The sequence below is a fragment of the Cucurbita maxima genome, unplaced genomic scaffold (assembly GCF_002738345.1).
Source record: "Cucurbita maxima cultivar Rimu unplaced genomic scaffold, Cmax_1.0 Cma_Scf00021, whole genome shotgun sequence".
In the NCBI taxonomy this organism is placed as follows: domain Eukaryota; kingdom Viridiplantae; phylum Streptophyta; class Magnoliopsida; order Cucurbitales; family Cucurbitaceae; genus Cucurbita; species Cucurbita maxima.
The window spans coordinates 429,914-452,102 of record NW_019272037.1 but is presented as its reverse complement, the minus strand read 5'-3'; the positions used below and the strand labels follow the sequence as shown (position 1 = coordinate 452,102).

At 35.9% G+C, this 22,189-nt stretch overlaps 5 protein-coding genes across 10 annotated transcripts in view; 3 read left to right on the top strand and 2 right to left on the bottom strand.

Moving 5' to 3' along the window:
• The window catches only part of LOC111495697 (glycine cleavage system H protein 2, mitochondrial-like), a 40,019-nt gene that overhangs the window by 2,901 nt on the left and 14,929 nt on the right, over window positions 1-22,189 (top strand). Inside the window, exon 2 of one of the 3 annotated variants that reach the window (XM_023145858.1) lies at window positions 1,136-1,140. The gene's annotated coding sequence lies outside the window, so the exon portion shown is untranslated. Of the gene's footprint in view, window positions 1-1,135; window positions 1,142-16,815; window positions 16,827-22,189 lie in introns of those variants that run through there. The other 2 variants (XM_023145859.1, XM_023145860.1) reach the window with 2 other exon arrangements.
• LOC111495674 (protein EXORDIUM-like 7) lies at window positions 3,185-4,396 on the top strand. The gene has a single exon (XM_023145824.1). The coding sequence runs from the start codon at window positions 3,316-3,318 to the stop codon at window positions 4,330-4,332; it is 1,017 nt and encodes a 338-aa protein (XP_023001592.1). The 5' UTR covers window positions 3,185-3,315; the 3' UTR covers window positions 4,333-4,396.
• LOC111495655 lies at window positions 5,747-9,254 on the bottom strand. Of its 3 annotated transcripts, none has more exons than XM_023145784.1 (4): window positions 9,037-9,253; window positions 8,294-8,609; window positions 8,093-8,209; window positions 5,747-8,009 (listed from the first exon to the last, which is right to left on the bottom strand). In XM_023145784.1, exons 2-4 carry the CDS (start codon window positions 8,573-8,575, stop codon window positions 6,687-6,689), a joined length of 1,722 nt encoding a protein of 573 aa, XP_023001552.1. In that variant the 5' UTR covers window positions 8,576-8,609; window positions 9,037-9,253; the 3' UTR covers window positions 5,747-6,686. The 3 variants fall into 3 exon arrangements, with proteins under 3 accessions (XP_023001552.1, XP_023001554.1, XP_023001553.1); XM_023145786.1 differs by having other exon boundaries at window positions 8,294-8,365; XM_023145785.1 differs by having other exon boundaries at window positions 5,747-7,946; window positions 8,294-9,254.
• On the bottom strand, window positions 10,778-15,287 carry LOC111495679 (proteasome subunit alpha type-5). 2 transcript variants are annotated; one of them, XM_023145832.1, is made up of 10 exons: window positions 15,203-15,287; window positions 15,043-15,088; window positions 14,848-14,929; window positions 14,592-14,672; window positions 14,159-14,272; window positions 13,974-14,075; window positions 13,458-13,516; window positions 11,976-12,078; window positions 11,311-11,376; window positions 10,778-11,189 (listed from the first exon to the last, which is right to left on the bottom strand). In XM_023145832.1, exons 2-10 carry the CDS (start codon window positions 15,054-15,056, stop codon window positions 11,097-11,099), a joined length of 714 nt encoding a protein of 237 aa, XP_023001600.1. In that variant the 5' UTR covers window positions 15,057-15,088; window positions 15,203-15,287; the 3' UTR covers window positions 10,778-11,096. The 2 variants fall into 2 exon arrangements, with proteins under 2 accessions (XP_023001600.1, XP_023001599.1); XM_023145831.1 differs by having other exon boundaries at window positions 15,043-15,099; window positions 15,203-15,221.
• Window positions 16,459-21,429, top strand: LOC111495680 (proteasome subunit alpha type-2-A-like). The gene is made up of 11 exons (XM_023145833.1): window positions 16,459-16,677; window positions 16,750-16,826; window positions 17,246-17,310; window positions 17,404-17,450; window positions 17,953-18,028; window positions 18,539-18,606; window positions 18,963-19,032; window positions 19,401-19,486; window positions 19,742-19,804; window positions 20,467-20,532; window positions 21,081-21,429. Exons 1-11 carry the CDS (start codon window positions 16,637-16,639, stop codon window positions 21,127-21,129), a joined length of 708 nt encoding a protein of 235 aa, XP_023001601.1. The 5' UTR covers window positions 16,459-16,636; the 3' UTR covers window positions 21,130-21,429.

Sequence of the window (22,189 nt, the reverse complement as noted above, 5' to 3'; positions counted from 1 at the left end):
TCGGGAACAACATTTGTTACTAAACCCAAGTTTAAGATGTCTAAACGTGCAATTCGAGCGACGTTCCCTCGACCTAAAGGTAGAGAAAAAAGGAAGTCAAATTTGTTCGGTCTCTATAGAAGTTTTCAAACATTACATCAGGCATGTCTGGTCTGAATTTGTCCCAACTTTAAAACAGCATCCAAAATTGCTGAAGAGAGAGACAAATCTGTAAAAGCAACTAAAAGTTATCATCATGTGCCTCACTCACTTGTAATTATTTACAAGTTTTTTTAAAAAAAAATTAATTTTTTATTTAATAAATTAGTCGAATAAGTCCCTAAACTTTAAGAAAATTATATGTTCACATACACTAATAATTTTAATTAATTTTAATTAATTAACGTTCAATCTCTCTTCTATAATTTCTTATCTTTTTATCTCTCTCAAAATTTATCTTTGCATTTGGACAACTTTTTTTATATTATCTTTTATACGGCGTGTCTGTCACATGTCAAATAAAGTCGAAGAATTTAAAATGTCGAGATGAAAGTGTCGGTGTCGAAGTTGATATCGATGTGATGATGGATATGTTTGTTGTAGAAGAAGTTATTGAATCGTCAAACCGACACGAAAGAATTAGACCATTTTTCATAAAAAAATGCTTTTTTTACTTTAGGTTTTTTTTTTTTTTTTTTTTAATGGGAATTAAACTTTAATTTGAAACTAAATAATAATAATATTTTGTTTTGAAAGGTTTTTTTAATTAATTTAAAATTAAGTTTGGGATCATCTCTTAAAATTCTCAATTTTCCATTAATAGATTAAAAATTATTAGAGAAGTCCTTTAGCTTAAATAATCTATTAGAATTTAATTTATTATGGAGATTGAAATTTTAATTTTGTATTTAATTATTTAACTTTTAAAAAATTTCATAGTTTTTTAAATTTCGTATGAGTCTCTATCTTGTATTAAACAAAAAAAATAAAATTTATAATTATTGATATGTTAAATATAAAATTAAAATTTATGTGTAATTAAATCATTTAATCTTATATTTAATGTCGGTAAATAAAAAAAATGTTTTATTAGAAATTTCAAGGATTTATTAGACACAAATTTATCGAAAATAAGTACTTTTTAAAATTTAGAAAGTACATGAACTAAACTTTATGTTAGGGATATACACGAGTTGGGTTGGAAAAATCTTTTAAACCAATTTCATTAGGTTGTTTGTTAGACGAACACGACTCTCCATAATGGTATAATATTGTCTACTTTGAGTCATGGTCTTGCTTTGGGCTCTCCAAAAGGCTCATTTCAATGGAGTTAGTATTCCTCCCTTATAAATTCACGATCATTCCCTAAATTAGCGGATGTGGGATTTTTAACGGTGGCTACGAGAGGTTAGAGCAGGCTCTCCAAGAGAACCACAACTGATTTCCAGAAGGTCCGGCGCGGCGCTCGGCCTGCCGACACCTGAACCGATCTCTTGCAGAGTGCGTGGTGGCGACGGCTTGCTTGTTTGATTAGCAAAGCCCACCCACGGGCTCGACGGCAATTGGGTCGTTTGGCCCAATTGGTTTCTTCCCCTGAAACCCATTGGGCCCGAGATTGGGCCCAAACTCCCGTTCGACTCGAATTTGGATAGTATGTTTATAAAGGCGTAATGATTAAAAATTTCAGATAATCCCCTAACTCATCCATCGCATGGAAAGTATTCATATAAATACTCAATTGGAAATAACTTTTCTTTTTAAAAAATCATAAATTATAATCTTTTTAAAACTATAATTTTAGAAAAATACCATATAAATCTACTTAGCTGACCGATGGTGATCGATGGTGATGCTAGTAAACTGAAACATCTGAGTAGTTAAAACATTTATTAATTTCACAATTATGCTTAAATTTAAAATAAAAATTAAGATACCAAATGTGCACCTACCATCTTTTATGGTAATGTTTTGATCTTAATTTCGGCTTCAAATTGTTGCAAGTCTTGTTTTTTTAATATTCAAACAAGTTTTTGCTCCTAAAATAATTTTGAAGTTTTTAGAAAATGAAGTTATTTGTTGGTGAAACATTTTGACCATTTTTATTGATTTTATTGTCTTATTTTAACATATTATGTTAAAAGTAATGGATTGGAAGCTTTTTATTTGGCTTTATTAAAGAAGAATAGAGTCAAAGATGTGAAGAACAAACAAATGCACTAATTAAGGAGAGAAGAAAGATGTATGATATTGTTCCACATGCATGCTTCTCCTTCACCCGACAATATTCATCATTCAATCTCTCTCTCTCTCTCTCTCTCTCTCTCTCTTCTTTCTCTCTCTCTCTCTCTCCCTCTCTCAATCTCTCTTAATCCCTCTGTCAATCTCTCTCTATCTATCTCTCTCTTAATCTCTCTCTCTCCCTTTCTCTCTCTCTTAATCTCTCTCTCCCTCTCTCTCTCTTAATCTCTCTCTCCCTCTCTCTCTCTTAATCTCTCTCTCCCTCTCTCTCTCTTAATCTCTCTCTCCCTCTCTCTCTCTCTTAATATCTCTCTCCCTCTCTCTCTATGTCTCTCTTAATCTCTCTCTCCCTCTCTTAATCTCTCTCTCTCTTAATCTCTCTCTCCCTCTTAATCTCTCTCTCTCTCTTAATCTCTCTCTCCCTCTATCTATCTCTCTCTCTCTTCTCTCTCTCTATCTCTCTCTTAATCTCTCTCTCCCTCTATCTATCTCTCTCTCTCTCTATCTCTCTCTCTATCTCTCTCTTAATCTCTCTCTCTATCTCTCTCTTAATCTCTCTCTCTATCTCTCTCTTAATCTCTCTCTTAATCTATCTCTCTCTATCTATCTCTCAATCTCTCTCTCCCTCTTAATCTCTCTCTCTCTTAATCTATCTCTCCCTCTATCTCTCTCTCTCTCCCTCTCTCTCTTAATCTCTCTCTCCTCTCTCTCTCTCTCTCTTCCTCTCTCTCTTAATCTCTCTCTCTCTCCTCTCTCTCCTCTCTCTCTATCTCTCTCTTAATCTCTCTCTCCTCTCTCTCTCTCTCTCTCTCCCTCTCTCTCTTAATCTCTCTCTCTCCTCTCTCTCCTCTCTCTCTATCTCTCTCTTAATCTCTCTCTCCTCTCTCTCTATCTCTCTCTTAATCTCTCTCTCCTCTCTCTCTCTCTCTCCCTCTCTCTCTTAATCTCTCTCTCTCCTCTCTCTCTATCTCTCTCTCTCTCTCTCTCCCTCTCTCTCTATCTCTCTCTTAATCTCTCTCTCTCTCTCTCTCTAGATCATTATATATTGAAGAACATGGCAAGAAAAATAGGAAAGACCCAACACAACGCAACAAAGAAATGGAAAACCTCCTCCTTCTCCTATCTCTCTTTGCTGTCTTTCCTTCTCTCCAAGCTCTTCCATGGAGTACCCAACACAACAACAACAACCAACAACCCTCCAACCTTAACAACTTCGAAGGCTCCTCTGACCTTGTAAACCTCGAATACCACATGGGTCCCGTCCTTGCTTCCCCTATCAACCTTTACATCATTTGGTATGGTCATTGGAACCCTAACCACCAAGACATCATTAAAGATTTCATTTTCTCACTCTCTTCTCCTCCTCCTCCTCCTTCCCGTCGTCCTTCCGTTGCCGAATGGTGGCGAACCGTCAAGCTCTACTCCGACCAAACTGGCTCGAACATCACCGGGACCATCCATCTCTCCGGCGAGTTCCACGACTCGTATTACTCACAAGGCAACTACCTGACCCGTTTAGCCATACAACATGTCATAAAAAACTCACTCACTCAAAATAATCCAAAAGCTTTGCCACTAAATCCTTACACTGGCCTTTACTTAGTCCTCACCTCATCAGATGTCCAAGTTCAAGACTTTTGTAGGGCAGTGTGTGGGTTCCATTACTTCACATTCCCGGCAGTTGTTGGCGCGACGGTGCCGTATGCTTGGGTCGGCGACAGTGGGAAGCAATGCCCCGGCATCTGCGCCTACCCGTTTGCACGACCGGAAGGGTCGGAGGCTCCGCCGCCGAGCAAGATCATGGGGGCGCCAAATGGGGATGTGGGGGTAGATGGGATGGTGAGTGTGATAGGTCATGAGTTAGCAGAGACATCAAGCAATCCGTTGGTGAATGCTTGGTATGCAGGAGATGATCCAAGGGCTCCAACGGAGATAGCTGATTTGTGTGTGGGATTGTATGGGTCGGGTGGGGGAGGGGGCTACGTTGGGAATGTGTATAAGGATAACTGGGGGAATGGGTATAATTTGAATGGTGTTAAGGGGAGGAAGTTCTTGGTTCAATGGGTTTGGAATCCTGTTCAAAGAAGGTGTTTTGGACCAAATGCTTTGGATTAATCTTTTGATTGTTGTATTTGGATGAGTTTTTTAGGTTGTTTTCAATGAATGTTTGAACTTTTTACAACTGAATTGTTCTCATTGTTCATCCTCTTCTTCTACAATCTTAATGTATGTTCCTAATTTTCTAACCTTAAAACATTGTAAAAGATGCTTCAATCAATTTTCTGGAATAAAGAAATATTATTAGTTCAGGTTTCTTTATCTTTTCTTAACTGCGCTTTTCCTCAAACATTTTAAAACGCGTTTGGTAGGGAGAAATTTCTACATTCTTATAAATAGTATCTAGCTCCCCCTACGTCCTCGTCCTCGCTGGCGCACTGCCTGGTATCTAGCTCTCCCTATGTCCTCGCTCGCACACCGCCTAGTATCTAACTCTAATACCATTTATAACAATGGCTATCAAAGGGTCCAACGTGCTCGTTAGCACACGACCCAAAAACTAGCTCTAGTACCATTTGTAACAACTCCAACTCACCGGTAGCAGATATATTTTGTTGTTTAAATTATTATATCCGTTAGATTTTAGTTTTAAACTTTCAAAATATCGATTTCAATCCTTAAACTTGTATAAACAATCATTTTAGTCATTGTTACCATACTTTAGTACACATACTCAAAGCTACCTCATCAATACACTAAATTTAAAATAAAAACACCAAAATATTTGTTCATTTCAAGTCCAAAGACAAAAATTACACCTTTCAAAAGAATTAGGAACTAAAATGTATGAAAAGTTCATAAAGTTTAATAATGTCAATTTTAAAGTCCATTAATACAGTTAATTACGGAGAGACAAAAGTGGGTGCCTTTTAGTTCCAAAATCATTCATGGTGCAATTAACAATAAATTTTAATTTAACTATAATAAAGTTGGTAATAGATTAAATCATTAACTATTTATTTAAATTAATAATCAATAATTTGCCAATCAATTTACTCCATCTAGATATGTTAATGACTGAAATATGTTTAATCAATGTCAATCAACAATAGTAAAACAAGAAATCACCATCAGTGAATGATAATAATAAAACATCTAAAGTTAGTAATTTGTCTGTAATAAAAATCAATTAGCTAATAATTAGTAATTAACTAATCAAAATTAATGAATTCACAGCATAAAAAATAGACTTACTCAATCAGAACTATATTAACTACATTAACAGTAGCAGGCAAATACTATTATGATGCTCACAGGAAAGAAACAACAAGGAATATAGATTCTAATGCCTCTACTATGTAATCAAACTAGCTCTTGCAAGAACAGTCGAGCGCATATCAAGGAATTTCAGCTTCCAACAACAGTCGAGCTCATATCAAGAAACGCTAAATCATTTTGGCTCTTTCATACGGGAACTGTAAAGCACACATAAGAAGCAGAAGCAGAAGCAGAAGCAGCAAGGAGTTCCTACTTTTTTGGGATGGAAAGCTGAAAATTTGTTTTCAAAACCAGATTCTATACAAAAAAGGAGGGGCTAATGAATCCCCCAACATGAGACAGTTAGAAAAAAACAGCACCGACCATCCGTTCGAATCTAAGCTTCCCTATGTCAGTACATTTCATGATGACTTGAGAGTTCTATACACCACCGACCCCCACAGGAAGAACAAAACACTAACTTCTACAAAAGACAAATACCTGTGAAGTCTGTCCGCTCTTTAATTCATCAGAGATGTGGCTTGCCGCCATATTCATGTGCCAATTCCAAGTAGCATTTGCAATATCACTGTTGCAACAAAAAGCTTCATAGTATTTTGATTAAAACAAAAAAGGTATCATAGTAAAAACACGTCAAAAGAAACATCCCGGATCATCGTAGTTCAGTTTCGGGTGTAAACGCTCTTCATTTTCATTATGTTGATTTCTTCTCTCAATCACTTCTTTAGGAGCACTTTCTGAAGCTGAGTTCAGAGGGCTTGGGCTTTCTGTCACGGCGTAATAACCTTGATATGGTTCGACCATTTTCGAGCTTTCAATTAATTCCTTTGCATTGGATTTGTTGCTGACTTCATTAAACCTTATAAAACTATTCCCAGCATTTAGTTCAGAACCTTCCGAGGACAGTTCTTGCCAACTACATAAACCAGAATTATTCAGATTTTGAAAGGTCGTGTGATCCTCTGAAGTTGAACAATTATGAGTAAGACGACAGTTCTCGTTCACTCCAAGATCTTTGGAGGTATAATTTGAGGATGCTATCCAATCTTCAGAACCATTTCTATTAGACCCGTAATCGTCCTCATCTGTTGCTACAGTTTCGCTACCCATATTCTTGTCTTCATCATCGACCAGCCAAATAATATCTGGCAATTCGACAGCGGGACATAATTTCTCTGTCTTGTCCATCTCAATCATATGATCATACTAGCTTTCCCTTGTAAGAGACTATCTAAACTTTGGGAAACATTATTGGCATCCCCAGAATCACGCAACTCATTATCGGCAAAATTTGGTCGAATCAACTTTCTTCTTTTCTGTTGAACACCTGACAACTGAACACTTCCAACATTCACATTTTTCCCTCCAGTTGGGACACGGGCCCCAACTTTGCATTGTTTTCTTCGCCGCTTGAAATCCACAAATGATCCAGCAATATGGTTAGTGTTACAATCTGTACTGTCCTCATTTTTTGTCCCATGTTTATCTGAAACTCGAAAGCAATTACTACCATATGAACTAACAGAAGATTTTGTCAATTTTTTCTTCACAAATTTCCTGCCAACATTGCGCTCTGGACTTCTCACTTCGTGGTTAGTCTTCTTCCTTTGACAGTGATGTCGTTGCAATATAGACCTAATTTCATCATTAGATGGATCCATAGAAACCTTCTCATGGTCATAGTCATTAAATTCTTGTACACTTGCATCAGATGGATAGGCTAAACGAGAAAACACGCTGCTCTTTCTTTCACAATCAGAATGCATGCCTCCATTAGATCCATGGCATTCATGTCCATGGTTCACTGCTGTATGCACAATTGAGGGCATCCTCGAAACTTCAACAGAATCAAAAGGCAATTGACAGGGAAATTCTCTTGTCTTAGGAACATGCTCATAATATGCTTCCATAACTTCCTGCCTTGCTAAGCCCTGCTCATTCTGATATGGGAAAAGGGTATCTTTGAGTCCATAGGAAGGGTACTCGCTAGTGATGATAGACCTACTCAAGCCTCCATCATTTTCGAACTCTCGTGTAGGCAAAGAAAGTAAGCTAGGAACAGAACATGACAAATTTATTTGACTTTGAATCACAGAAGGACCTGTAATGTTTTCTAAATTTACAGACGATTGGAAAGGCATACTAGTCATGCAGTCTAATTGGCTGTAGCGGCTGGGCTTCGTGATTTGAGCATAACTTAGGAAACCTGAATTACATGCAAGGTTTCTAGTATCCGTATGAGAACAATGTATAGAATTGTCTGCGGAAGGAATTCCATTTCTGATATTATAATGGGAAAGAGTAGCATTTTCCTGCATAGTGTTAACTCGGTCTTCACCCTTTATTAGCTTCTCTTGTAAACTCCCATTCAACATAAGCCCATTACCATCAGCAACACTTCGACTTCCATCAAGTAAGAGATCACTTGAACGCTCAAATGAATCACTGCTTAACTGTCTCGGACAGAGTCGGTCACTAAATTTTGTCAATCTAAACAGGGATAAAAGCCTATGCACCTACATTTTTCATTATGAACAAAGAGAAGTTTTGAGAAGGAAATGAATCATGACGGTCCAGCATTGAAGGAAAAACAACAGACCTGAACTTTAGACAGCCCAAAGTTGAACTTCTTTGTTGAAAAGTAATTTTCTTTTATGGCATTTTGAAATTGGTCTTCAGAAAGGGGATTGCAGCACCAAAGTATGGAGAACGTAACCTAACGATAGCGATTAGAAAGAAGGAACAAAGTCTTAGACCAGAAATTTTAACGACATGACAACGTTACTCACATATGCAGTACCTGGAAAGGGAATTGCTGCCCTGATGAGCTATAAGCATGGGGCACAATGTTCATTGCACCATCTGAAACTGCCTGAAATACACCATGAAGTACTCTATTCTCGTATTCAAACAGAAATAAAATCATCCCAGATTTAATTTGTAGTACAAAGTTGCCTAGCCAACATGGAAGACCAAATAACTTCCTTTCGAAGCATTCTGTTATAGTCATACTATTTGACATAAAAATTGCACCATACTCTGGTACAATCCCATGAGCAGTGTTTTTCATATTAGCCACCATTCATTCGCTGAATGAAATGCTGTCAATTCCAAAACTATAATACATACAATAGAAACAAAGAATTAAGAAAAATACAGGGTAATTATGTGACTTGGGGGAAAAAAATGCCTTCGTATACAGGGTATTGTGTACAATGAGAACCAAATTATAGCTTCGGCTTTTCCAGGTACATGCACAAGACACCATAAAACCCTAGCCCTCGCTTGACACCAAATTAAATAAGCATAAGGATAACGATCAATAAACAATCTTTAAATAAAAAACAACAACACTAGAACGTTAAAAATGCAGCAGATGACCTAAGAACCAGACAGCAATACTGCCGATCCCTACACTGCCAAATGCACTAAACTCAAACAGTTCTTTAGAGAAATAAGTTTGATGAAGAAAAAACAACAACAGAGCATGCGCGCAATCCAAATTCACACGAAATACCTACAACAATAAATCCAAAACAATACCATCCGGGAGAGAGTGACCTCAAAGGCACATTGGCTTGAAACCAGCGAGAAACTGAGAGTAAAGAATCAAACGGCCATTCGAGAAACAGAAAATAGTGTATGGAAGGAAGAAGAAGAAGAAGAATGAGAGGAAATTCACAGAGAAGAAGAGCTCCAACGTTGATGGAAGAAGAAGCAGAAGAGAGGAAAGCGAATGTTTCAATTCCAGAACTCTCAAATTGTTTTTTTATTCTTTGGAAAATTACTATCATAAATATTTAAAAAATAATATAAATCTATTAAGATATAATATTTAAATAATTAATTATAAAATATATTAATATTTTATCTTCAGATTGGATTAATAATATATTTTATCTTTTATCTCAAGATATAATTAATTTATATTTTCCTTTATTTTATTACAAAAAAACAATTATAAACATTGATTATTCGATTTTATTGTTTTATTATATATTCATAGTAAATTTAATCTTATCAATTAATTTTTAAGGAAAATTTACCCTTTTTATTTTAACCTCTAAATTTTGATTTCAGTAGCATATTTCTATTTTATATTAATCACTAAAAAAAAAACTAACATGACACCATAATTTATTTAAAAATATTTTTTTCATTATTAAATTAAAAATAAAATTTTAATTTTTTTTATTATTATTTTTTTTCCTGAACTGATTCTCCTCTTTTTTTCTTGTCTTCCCATTCTTTCTGCGAGTAATTATTATAAGTTTCAAAGAATATTATTTCTTAGATGAGAGACACGTAGATCATGTTAGAGTCGGCATCAAAGAAAAATTGGACTATATTAGCAATATATTTGTTGGATGATGAAAGTCTCACATCGGCTAATTTAGGGAATGATCATGGGTTTATAAGTGAGGAATACTAACTCCATTGGTACGAGGCCTTTTGGGGAAGCTCAAAGCAAAGCCATGAGAGCTTATGCTCAAAGTGGACAATATCATACCATTGTGGAGAGTCGTGTTCGTCTAACAATATTTACATGCGCAAACAAGGCGTAAATTTTGCCATTTTGGCCTCTTTGAATCTTCTTATAATTTAAATATACTAATGTTACTTCCCATTATATTTCCAATATTAACTAAAGAAACTAATGGATGAACTAAAATGCTATTTAATTCATCAAAATTGATTTTTCTATTAAAAATTCATAGGACTGAAGAAACTAAACTAAAAATTTAAAGTTTCCTTTTTGTGACTTTTTCCCCTCAATCCTTCAAGAATTTGAAGAACCACGCATGAAAAACAATAATAACGCAAACAAAAGAAAAAAAAGAATGCCAAAAATAATAACAGAAATGAGAGCTTAAGTCAACTGGTTAAGATATTATACTAATAGGAGAAATATTCAATCCTAGCCCACCCGATAGTAGAAACTTGGAGTTAAGAGCGCCCCGTTCAACGAAAAAAACAAAAAAAAGTTGCAACGTATTAAAATTTCCAAAAAGAGAAAAGATAAAGTTCCATGTAGTTGTTCTTCTTTTTAGAATTCCGAAGGAGAAAAAGTAATTCAAAGATTCAGAAAGAAAAAGGAAGAATGAGGGACTCCCTGTGCTAAGATTTAAGAGGGTGAAGCATCCTTATTCCTTTCTTTCTCCCCATCTCTAAGTTCTCATTCCTACATACATCTGAACAGATATCATATCATATATGATATTCAAATAAATGCATCCAAGTGTCACATTCAAAAAAGAAAAGAAAGGAAGAAGAAGAAGGAATATAGAGACATGAATTTGCATGCTGCTAACTCGAATGTTTCCTATTTGCCACAAGATATTTTCACGTTTTGAAACGAAATGGCGCATAAGAATCGTGTTCAGAGCTTTCGTAAAAGGACTAATCAAACTGTGCGTCTATGTTCGGAATAAACCATCAAGAATGTCCCAGAATTAATCTGCAAGCTACTGATAAACACATCACCAATAGCTTGGAAAGTAGCCGAAAACCTGAGATTCTCCCTCACCAGACAAAGAAGAGTACAAATACAAGCCAGTGACAAGAAACATAACAGTTCGGAAGATTTTTGAAAGAACCTCTTCTCATAGCCGGCTAATGACTGCCTCCACCTCTGCAGGAGTGTAGAGATGATATGTCGGAGCCACCTTCGCGATATCGACATTGTTGGGAGTCACCTGAAATTGGAGGGACGCAGTTTCATCCACAGATTATTAGATGGCAAAAGTTAATGTTAGAAGTGCAATGCTTCTTGATATCTCATTCCTATGTTTAAAAAATGCACTATTATTTATTCACCTTCTCTTCCATAACTTGCTTCAGAATGGACAGTGCTATGGTTTCAGCTTCTTTAAGAGTTAGGTCCTGCAATCAATTGAACAAAACCAAGAAGTCCATTTAATATAAGTCGCAAAAACATATGGTGTTCTAACTTTGAGATATGTAGTTGCTTAAGCATGGGTGTAAAAGTCCTAAACGTTTAGGTGACGCTTGTTGCGCTCTTTGTTGGAACTTCTTTGGTAAGTGAAAAATGGTAACATTTATCTCAAATAATTATAATAATAAAGAGTGCAGAGAAATGGCTGTTTTATATATAAACTCTAAAGCATTAGATATATCTCGTATCTCATTTGACTTGTACATATCATATATACATATATATAATGTACGTATATATGTATGTATGTATGTATGTATGTATCTCAACTTTTCACATTTTAACTTCATAAACACCATACCTCATATTACTTGTAAATAAAAGGTTCACTCTTAGTGACCACATATCTATCTAAAATTTTATATTTTAACGAGAATAGCTACCAAAATCCTATGATTGGAGAAATATGAGGTTGGAATGGGCTTCATCTGTCTAGTTTTTTTTTCTGAAAATGGAAGGAAAAGGAAAGGCCGTCTACCACCATAGAATTCAGTTATATCTGACACCGATATAGTAGAAAACATACCTTGTTGTATTGCTCTTGCAGAGAACTATCTGCGCCTTCAGAACCTGAACCGATAGCTTTAGCATTGCATTGCCAGAAAGTGCCAGATGGATCAGTGTAGAATCTGCATACCACAGATTATCAAGTTAAAAACCGAGGGGAAAACAATATTTCTGCCAGCATATTACGGAGGGAATTTTACTTAATCCATAATGCATAATCCAGATGATGCACAAAGTTCTGATATGAATATTATTAAAACGGTATACAATGCTAGCAGAGCATTCTACACAACTAAAAATGAACTCTACATCAAAAATTGCATCAATATGCAAACAAGTAATAGCTAATAATGATTAAAAAAAATTACTTGCCATTAAAAAGCAAATGAATGCAGTGGCCTCAGCAGAGGATTTAATGTTCTAATCATAGAGTGAACTTAAAATTAGACATATGAGTGCCAAACCAAAACTTGTTTCATAAAGCTTGAAGGTGCATGCATGAGACTGAAACTGGCAAATAATAAAACAGAAAACATAAACAATGGTAAAAAAATAATCAAGCAAAGAAAAAAATCGTAAATGTAAATCCAGACGCAATACCAAAGGAGAATCACTGAAGTGCATATTACCATTGAAAATGTTAAATTTATTTTTACATTGTTAAAAGAAACACTGGAATGTCTATATTCTAGTTATAACCACCCCCAACAAATTATCCTAAACCGACTGTAAACTAATGCATCGCTGGTTATACAGCCTTATCATTACTCTGCCTTAAAAATTCTTTGTCCCACATGAGCGGGTACACAAGCAATGCTCAAAATGGCAAACAAATCATTTTTGCTTGGTCCTTATCTCAAAAGAAAACATAGAAACACTAACTCTGAGTCAATCTTGATTATTTTGAAGACGGTTGAACAATTGAAGAGAAAAAGATGAGGATCGTTGGGATAAAAATGATAAAGTGTATCATTTGATGACCCATGTGAATTTATTATCTCTTTGAGGGTGGTCCGTTGAGTAGCAGTGTGATGATACCTTTTTCTTGACTTTCGGTTGATTGGAATCTTTCTAAATTAAATCTCCTTTGTCATTAGGGTTGGGGATGACCATTTAATTCTCCAACTTATATCATTTTTCTACACTACATGTCTCTCAGCTCAAAGGTATTTGAATGCAACTAATCAGGCAGTATCGCATAAATTTCAAAAGTTGCAATTTGAACTTTTTCCCTAGGTGTATGATTACTACAAGTATGAAATACATGAGAAAAATACCTAAAAGTATGAAATATAAAAAACGACACAACCCCTTTTCCATGCCATCCCAACAGAAGGATGCAAAAAAAAAAGAGCACACACACACCCACAGCCATCACTTGGGCCATGGACGTGGTGGTACAAAATACAGAATGCAGTGAGATAACAGCTAGTCGCATATATCAGTTTGCAGTGAAATAACAGTCACATAAATCAGTTTGCTCATTATGTGTTTAACTTACAAGCTGGGCCCCTTCTCATCATGGCCGGCAATGAGAAGAGCTACACCAAATGGTCGAGACTGTAAAGAGAAAAAAAAAAAAGTGTATTATATTAGCAAGTAAAATAGTGACAACATGTATCCTTTTTCAACATAGCGAAAAGTAGAAATTATCTAATTCTTTCAAATATGGAAGATGGTTGTGCAAAATACACTATAAAACCATCCTACATTTTACTAGGACAGGATATCATCTAAATAAAATCACTGGAAAAGTATACTAATATCTGCATAAATTCATGTCAATAACATCAGAAAGTCACTTATTCAAGAACTCATTATTTTTTACATCCGAAAGATTAAGCATGAAATAATTCCCTAATCAAATAATACATGTGAAGGTTATATTTTAGATAGATGCTAATTAACAAAATAAATGTTGTTAAGCCATTGCCATTTTTCAGTGAGTCAAGATTAATTCAACAGGAAGTGGAGAAGAGATAGAGTAAAATGAAGAGAGAAAAGTTGCAGTAATAACCATGGACTCCTCATCGCCTTCACCAAATCTTAGGGCTAGATCACAAAGAGCTTGAGTTGTAGACTCCACAGTCATTGGTTCACCATATGAGAACCGATGGTTCTGCAAAACATGAAGTTCAAAATTCAATAGCTTGCCTTTAAAAGATAAGAACTATAGATGCAAGGCAAGAGCATCAACAGCACCTGGGTCTCAACTCGAGCATGTTCAACAAGTGTGTGAGCATCAGCAATTAATCCACTCATTGCACATCCTATATGCTCATCAATTTCCATGATTTTTTCCACGCTACTTGGTTCCTAAATAAAGGTTCCAAAAATGTCAACCTCGCAATTGAAGGAAAAAAAAAAGGCTGCCTTGAAATCCAAACAAAAAAGAAGATGGATCAATAACTAAACTTCAGTTAAATTAGAGTACAAATTTCAGTTTCAAGATTGATGGCAAGATATTTAAGTTGAGCTTGTATGTAACTGTATATATCCCATGGGCAACCATGTCAATTACGATGCCTGCGTAGACTGCTAGGCATCTAACTTAAGCTGAATATGGTAATATACGCAATAGACAATGATAACCAATAGCAACGAATTTAGAAAATTCTAAGGCAAAGGAGCAGACCAGTAGTGGGGATGTAATACGTTTCTCAACAGCAAGCACAACGCCTTCCTTTGTTTTCAAACCAATTGCAGTCGAACCAAGCTGCAAAAATTAAGGAAAATCAGTTGATTCAACAAAATGGACAAAAAAAAAAGGCATTTAACGTTTTTTCACTCAACTTCACCACCCTCCTCCTAATCTCACAAACTTCAATACGAATTTTAATGGAAAAAGCCCAGAAATGAGACAACGAAAGGGAAGGAAAACAATAGAATACCTTAATAGCTTCAATGGCGTACTCAACCTGGAACAATCGACCTTCAGGAGAGAAGGTATTCACACCCCTATCATACTCAGTCCTGAAAACCCCCAGAATCAGAACGACAAAACGAGAGAGACACAAAATTAAACAATAGAAACAAAACAAAAATAGAACGAAAATGCCGCAGAAAAGAATGCACTAGATCATCACCTGGTCAGAAACATTTTGCGATTCAATTGAAGAAACCCGCTAGATTCTGCACGAACACTGAGAAATCAGAATCATATCAAAAGCTCCAAAATTCCAAAACGATGAAGATTCGAACACGAAAAATCAAGAAGGTATTAGGAGGAGACAGAGATCTACTTGCCTACAACACTGAAGGAAAATGAAGAAGAAGAAGCAGCAACAAACAGCTTTGTTCAGTAAGCTTTAAGCAGACCCTTTCTTGCGAAGCAAGATGATGGTGCCCGGTTTTGTTCGGGTTGCTTTTTGGAGTCCACGGGTTTCTGATTTCCGCCATTTTTGCCCGGTTCATAGGCCCACGTTCATATTGGCCCAGCCCAAAAATGAAACGGATTAAATGACATGGTTCAACAAGTGGCCCAAGTCCAATACCACTTGGTTAAGTGACGTTGAACAAATTTGATGACTCAAAGTTCGAACAAAATTTTAGGTTACCTCTAAATTTTGTAATTAAGAAAAAAAAAAAAAAAAACTACTAAATTTTCAAAATAAATAAACGTAGAGCTGCGGCATTCTCAAAGTTCGAGCTGAAGCGACTAAGCAACAACTCTATAGGGTCTAGATATGTTTCGAGTCGACATTTCTCTATGACTACTGAGCTCCCAATCACCCCAACGGTTAATTCTAGAGTTGGGGTAATTCTAGATTTTAGGTTCGTCGACTTGTTGTGCACAAACTTAATATCACGTTTGGTTTCACCGCGGTATCTCGTGCCTGGAGTTGAGACTGTTGGATGATGAAAGTCCCACATCAGTTAATTTAGGGAATGGTCATGGGTTTATAATCTAAGAATACACTCTCCATTGGTGTGAGGCCTTTTGGGGAAGCCCAAAGCAAAGCCATGAGAGCTTATGCTCAAAGTGGACAATATCATACCATTGTGGAGAGTCGTGTTCGTTTAACATGGTATTAGAGCCATGCCCTAAACTTAGCCGTGCCAATAGATTGGCAAATCCTCAAATGTCGAACAAAGGACTCCAAAAAGGAGTCAAGCCTCCTTGAAGGTACGAAGGAATGACTAAGACTCCAAAGGAGTCAAGCCTCGATTAAGGGGAGGCGTGCTTTGTTCGAGGGGAGGGAAGGTACGAAGGAATGACTAAGACTCCAAAGGAGTCAAGCCTCGATTAAGGGGAGGCGTGCTTTGTTCGAGGGGAGGGAAGGTACGAAGGAATGACTAAGACTTCAAAGGAGTCAAGCCTCGATTAAGGGGAGGCGTGCTTTGTTCGAGGGGAGGTGTTGGATGATGAAAGTCCCACATCGGTCCAAAGCCAAAGTGGACAATATCAATATTTTAAAATAATTTTATTTTTATTAGTTCAGCCAAAGCTGTTGTAAAAGAACATAAAGACCGAGAGCCGCAAGGCCCAGGTCGATGCCAAGGGCCCGTCGAAGCGTCGTAGTACCCAGAAGCCTTCTTCGGCAACAAGAAATCCCCCGGGTCTTTTAGCACCAGAGAGAGCTCTGCTTTTCTCCGGCATTCTTCAACAACACTCCCATTTCAGAACCTCGTCTCGATTCTCCATTTCCTCTCCATCACACTCACTCCTTGGAAGACGGCATGGGAGACAGCCAGTATTCTTTTTCTCTCACCACTTTCAGGTCTCTCACTCAACTCCCTCCCTCTTTCTTGATTCTGCTTTCTTATGGTGTGTTTTTGTGGTATTTGCTCAGTCCTTCCGGCAAGCTCGTGCAGATCGAACACGCCTTGACAGCGGTTGGATCTGGTCAGACATCTCTTGGTATCAAAGGTATCTTGACGCCAAATGATGCTTGGTTATGATATTTAGTTTAATTGATCTCCTGGAGTTTGAGTTTTTGTTTTTTTTTTTTATCAAGTTCATCGTAGCAGTGTTTTCATGTTGCTTCGTGTGAACATAATGATTTATTCAGAATTCTCAGGGACTTGGATAAAGAAGTTGTTTCTCGAGTTATGATCTCAGCACTATGATCTTATTTTAATTATATTATTAGTTTTCTTAACCTTAGATTAATTCATAATGCTTATTCAATCTCATACTTAGCTTTGCGGCTTATACATGCATGTATTTGTCTGTTCTTGATTAATTACTCTTGGAAAGTTGCATTTATGTGGTTGGTGATTATAACTCTGGATATGTGTAAAAGGATGTCGAAGTATTGATGTCTGGGTATACCTTCTTCCTTGCAGCTGCCAATGGTGTTGTCATTGCGACTGAAAAGAAACTACCTTCTATCTTGGTTGATGAAACATCTGTACGCAACTCAATTTAGTAATTACGAGTTATGATTTATTTATCTCCTTTCTCATGGTTCACATTATATTTTATGACGCTTTCTCTGTCTCAGGTTCAAAAGATACAGTCTCTGACACCAAACATTGGAGTTGTTTATAGGTTTGATTTTCTTCACCTCTTGGCACAGCGTTATTACTTTTCTTCTATGTTTCTCTCTCACGGATAGACTTTTTGGAGTGTTCTCAGACTGATGTTGTTAGTCGTTATAATCTGCTGTCTTTGTGACTTACTCTGCCTTTATGATAACATGTAATTTGAACTCCAAAGATTGTGTCTGAATCTGTAAATACAGTCCACTATTGGCTAACATTATGTACCAAGACTATAGAGTAGCCTTTTGGAAAAAAAATCTTCCTTGAATTGGAAGGAGCTAAGTTACTTAGTATCAGTAAGAATTGTAGTTTTACGTTTTTATTTGGTACTGTTAATAAATCGTGTTATTCTTCTTATGAACTGTCATATTTTTCTTTTAAATATGCATCTCCGTGGTCTTGAGCATTACAGCTCGGACAGAGCAGTTATTTGAGTCGATCTATTTTTAGCATTCGTTTTTTTCCTAAGTAAGCACCTTCAAGTTCTATTATGATATTTTTTCCTACAGTGGCATGGGTCCTGATTTTAGAGTTCTGGTCAGAAAAAGTAGGAAGCAGGCAGAGCAATATCATAGACTGTACAAGGTACAATGAGGTTTCCACCCATATGTCAAATTTCTTCATAACTAAAACACTTTAGTTTGTATAATCAATCTTCATAAGACACTTTGATACACTAGGTACAGAGAGTTTTTAAATCTCATATTGTTTTTTTCGTAACTGTACTCTTTAGTTTGTGTGTGCATGCCTGCTTGAATATTTAGGAAAAAAAATTCAATTGATTATCAAATTACATCTTATCGTGACCTTTCTCCTGTGGTCCTTAGGCTGTTCTTTTGTGGCCCTTCTTTTGGCCTTTTTAATGCAGTTTCCTATTGTGCTCATTTTCTTCTCTTTTCATATACTAAGAGCACAAACTTTTTAAATGAACATGATCAATCTTTGTTTCATGTTGATTTTCTTTAATATAGTTGTGCTTTTTCACAATCTTGATTGTCGGCCAATTTTCCCTCTTGAGTAAGCGAACATATATATATATAAATAGTATTTATGATTTTCTTCACATGGTTGTAACTTGTGTAAAATGTATCTTAGGAACCAATTCCGGTCACCCAACTTGTGAGGGAAACAGCAGCTGTAATGCAGGAGTTCACCCAATCTGGGTATCCACAATTCTTGCCCTGAAAGTTGTTCAAACTCTAGATTTTAAATGAAAGCTTGATACAAATTGGTGTTGCCTAACTTGCAAAAAACTTATTTTGAAGTCTCTGAATGGACATAATGTGGATGGCATCCTTTTTCGATAAATAATTTCTATTTTAATTTACTCTTTTCAAGCTTCCATTCCCCCACTTTCTCTTATTCATCATTCCTTTCAATGAAAATAGTTGCCGCAACATGTTGGCCTTTCCAATATTTTGTTTTCAGACTGGAACTTGGGTGCCATTTGCCTTAATAGATCTTTTCAATTTGGTCCATGTATTCAAAAGTTTTATTTTCTGTGTTTTCTTGTCTTTAGTGGAGTAAGGCCATTTGGAGTATCTTTGCTGGTTGCTGGGTTTGGCGACAATGGTCCTCAATTGTACCAGGTAGATTATCTCTTATATCTTGATAAAATAGTAACACATTAAATGCCTGATTTAAGGAGGCTTTTAATTTTATAATTCTCTGTCTTTTGTATCCATATCCTAATTTTAGTTTCATGTAAACTTGGTAATGAAATCCAGGTTCTCACCTTTTGAATATTATTTTGTTTTTCGGGTGTAATTGCTGTTTCTCCTTTCAAGTCTTGTGCTACAATATTGATCCCTTATATGTATATGTATTTGTATATGTATATATATTTATCCACATAGATATAGAATATATTTATAGAAAGTTATGAATTTTTGTTAGCACCACTGAAAAGCTATACCTCAATTCACTTCTCTTCTTGAATGGAATACTTTTTCCCTAGGTGGATCCATCTGGTTCATATTTCTCTTGGAAAGCCTCTGCAATGGGGAAGAATGTTTCTAACGCCAAAACATTTCTAGAAAAAAGGTATCTGTTCTATTTTCTGCCGCTGAATTCGTTAGTCAAACTGAGCAGTATCGGCGTCAGATTTCACATTAATTACTCTGTTTAGTTTATTAAATAGAACCCAAAGCTAGCTTTGTGAACTTAAAATTTATCCATTGCATCTGATTTTAATGCTGCCAAGTAGCATACCACAGATAGTTTTGTGGGTTGTTTTGGTTCCTGGTATCATTCATCCAATTTTCCTGACAGTTTTGGCGATCTTACTTTTCAATTTAGGTATACCGGTGATATGGAGCTTGATGATGCAGTGCACACTGCCATCTTAACCTTAAAAGAGGGGTATGTATATTTTAAAGAATCTCGTTTAATGTATGAACTTTGTTTCTTCGTATGTTGTTCTCTCTGTACCTTGGAAATTTAGTGAGGATTAGTTCATGTGAAGGAGATGCTATGAAATGATAGCATTTTTGGGATGAAGATGGAGTAATGATGACAGGGAGAACTTACGTCCTTTTATTCATCATTATCCACACAAATCTTAACATTTAATAAGAGTTCAACTGGAGAGATCAATTTCCTTGGTCAACTTGGAAGTTACTTCCTACAAATTTGGAAGGCTAATCTATTTGCCTATATTTTAAAACGAACTCAAATTCAAAAGGGCCTGTGCTTTTAGAAGACTAAAAGTGGCCTCAAAGTTTCTCTCTTGCACCTGCTAGGTCTGATTCTCAAGATGATATTATGCGTAGACCTTAATTTACATAGAAGAGAAAGTATATAAAAGATATGAAACTTCATAATCATGTAGCACCATAGGGCTGCTTGGTGATTGGTGAAAGTATTTTAAGCTAAATATATTCATTCTCTGACCAGTTCTTTCAAGTGATCTAAATTTAAAATCTTCATTTTGTAAATTATGTATATGCATACTGTCTGCACCCAAATATTATTGTTTCTTATTTTATGGCTAATCATTGGTAATCTTTTTTGTTCTTCCGTAGATTTGAAGGTCAGATCTCAAGCAAAAACATTGAAATTGGAATCATTGGCACGGATAAGAAATTCAGGTTGGTCTCTCCTGTTCTGTTTTACTGGAAAGAAAAATCTTTTCCCTTGGGTTGAGCTTCAAAACCCTTATACATAATTGAATTGTCTGTTATGTTATTGTGCTAATGTGCTTCATTACGAGTGTAATGTACCAAAATTGGTGAGGTTTAGTGTAGAAACCTAGAAAGTTGCGTGTTTGAATGATAACGCTTGAAACTGGAAAATCTCAACCTTCTGCATATTCTCGAGTGTCTTTAGTGGTCCAAAAATGTTTTATATGTATGTAGAGTTATCAATTGCTAATGAAGCTGATGTTATAGCATTAAAAAAGATTTTGATGGTTACTTCTTTTAAGGCTTGTGTGGTGCATTCATGTCATGAGAAATAGACTGCACATTTGGTATCTCTATTTCATTCATCTTCTCCTGTTAAGAGTAGCCATTTTCTGCACACACACATGTATTCTTGGATCTCGTCTCTACTCTCGAGTTTGATTTGTCGATTTCTATCCGAAACAGAAGCGCTTGCGATTGATACTGACTTCTGGTACGCCAATATTATTTTGCAGAGTACTAACCCCTGCTGAGATTGATGATTACTTGGCTGAAGTAGAGTAAGCAATATGTTTGCCTGCAAAGGAAAATTCTTTTAAAAGACAACTGTGGGTGTTTGATTTTGAAGTGAAGTAGCCTGGCACTGCCTGTGAGCTTGATGATGCCTGGCACTGACTGCCATTGCGAAAGTTAATGAAGAAAAATTGTATGGACCTTTTAGGTTTCCAATACACATCCACCATTGTATGTTAGTTAAGGAATTATGCATACATGCTTGGATTAGATGCTGTGAAGAAGGTTTCTTGTTTTAAACTTATCAAAACAAGATTGGTAACCAAAATTATGGTACTTTCTTTCAGTTTCTATGGTATCTTTCACAAGGGTTATATGTGGGACATTTGGATGCTAAGTAAAGCGACCAGAGTCTCTCATAGCTCTCAAGTCTTGAAACACTTGTAAAAAACAAAGAATCACATTTCATTTTTAAAAAAGATGTCTTCGTAAGACCCAATTCGATTAACAAATAACTCATCTCAAATCTGTTTTTTCCTTCCATGAACCTGTTCATTCAGTACCTATTTCCTTTTTTATTGAATTTGAATAAAAAATGGATAAATAGGTTTATTCAATAATTCCTTTTTTTTTTTTTAATTGAATTTGATTTGGTTGGAAAGAGAAATCAAATAAAAGAAAGATTTGTTCACAAAACCTGATTTCATCCATAAACAGAAGGTTGATGGAAAAAATTACTCATGAACCTGAGTTCATCCAGAGGTTAAAGTCAATGGAAAAAAAATTAGATAAACAGGTTAAAGGTTAAAGTCGATGGAAAAAATTAAATAAACGACCTAAACCAAGCCAACCTAAAAAATTCATGGATGTAATATTTAATAATGGATGTTTTTTTAGTTGAAAAAAATTGATCACATGAATAAGTTTTGTAAAAAAAATATGTGAACCCCACCTACCTAAAAGGATGCAGAGCCAACAAAGGCACCGATCACGAACTATCACTGTGTTATAAGTGAGTTTGTTGGCGACACATTGACCCACCACCTTGCAGGCTCACTCGCCGATGGGGGGATTCTTTTCCAAGCTGTAGTTTTCTTAGTTTCCGTTTCAT

Coding starts and splice junctions, on each gene's coding strand:
- LOC111495680 (XM_023145833.1), top strand. CDS start 16,637: ATGGGAGACAGCCAGTATTCTTTTTCTCTCACCACTTTCAG. Junction 16,678..16,749: donor TTTTCTCTCACCACTTTCAG/GTCTCTCACTCA, acceptor GTATTTGCTCAG/TCCTTCCGGCAAGCTCGTGC. Junction 18,607..18,962: donor CAGGAGTTCACCCAATCTGG/GTATCCACAATT, acceptor TCTTGTCTTTAG/TGGAGTAAGGCCATTTGGAG.
- LOC111495655 (XM_023145784.1), bottom strand. CDS start 8,575: ATGGTGGCTAATATGAAAAACACTGCTCATGGGATTGTACCAGAGTAT. Junction 8,210..8,293: donor GGCAGCAATTCCCTTTCCAG/GTACTGCATATG, acceptor CGCTATCGTTAG/GTTACGTTCTCCATACTTTG. Junction 8,010..8,092: donor TTGGGCTGTCTAAAGTTCAG/GTCTGTTGTTTT, acceptor TGAAAAATGTAG/GTGCATAGGCTTTTATCCCT.
- LOC111495674 (XM_023145824.1), top strand. CDS start 3,316: ATGGAAAACCTCCTCCTTCTCCTATCTCTCTTTGCTGTCTTTCCTTCT.
- LOC111495679 (XM_023145832.1), bottom strand. Junction 13,517..13,973: donor AAGGCGATGAGGAGTCCATG/GTTATTACTGCA, acceptor TTCTCTTTACAG/TCTCGACCATTTGGTGTAGC. Junction 12,079..13,457: donor GATGAGAAGGGGCCCAGCTT/GTAAGTTAAACA, acceptor TGTGGTATGCAG/ATTCTACACTGATCCATCTG.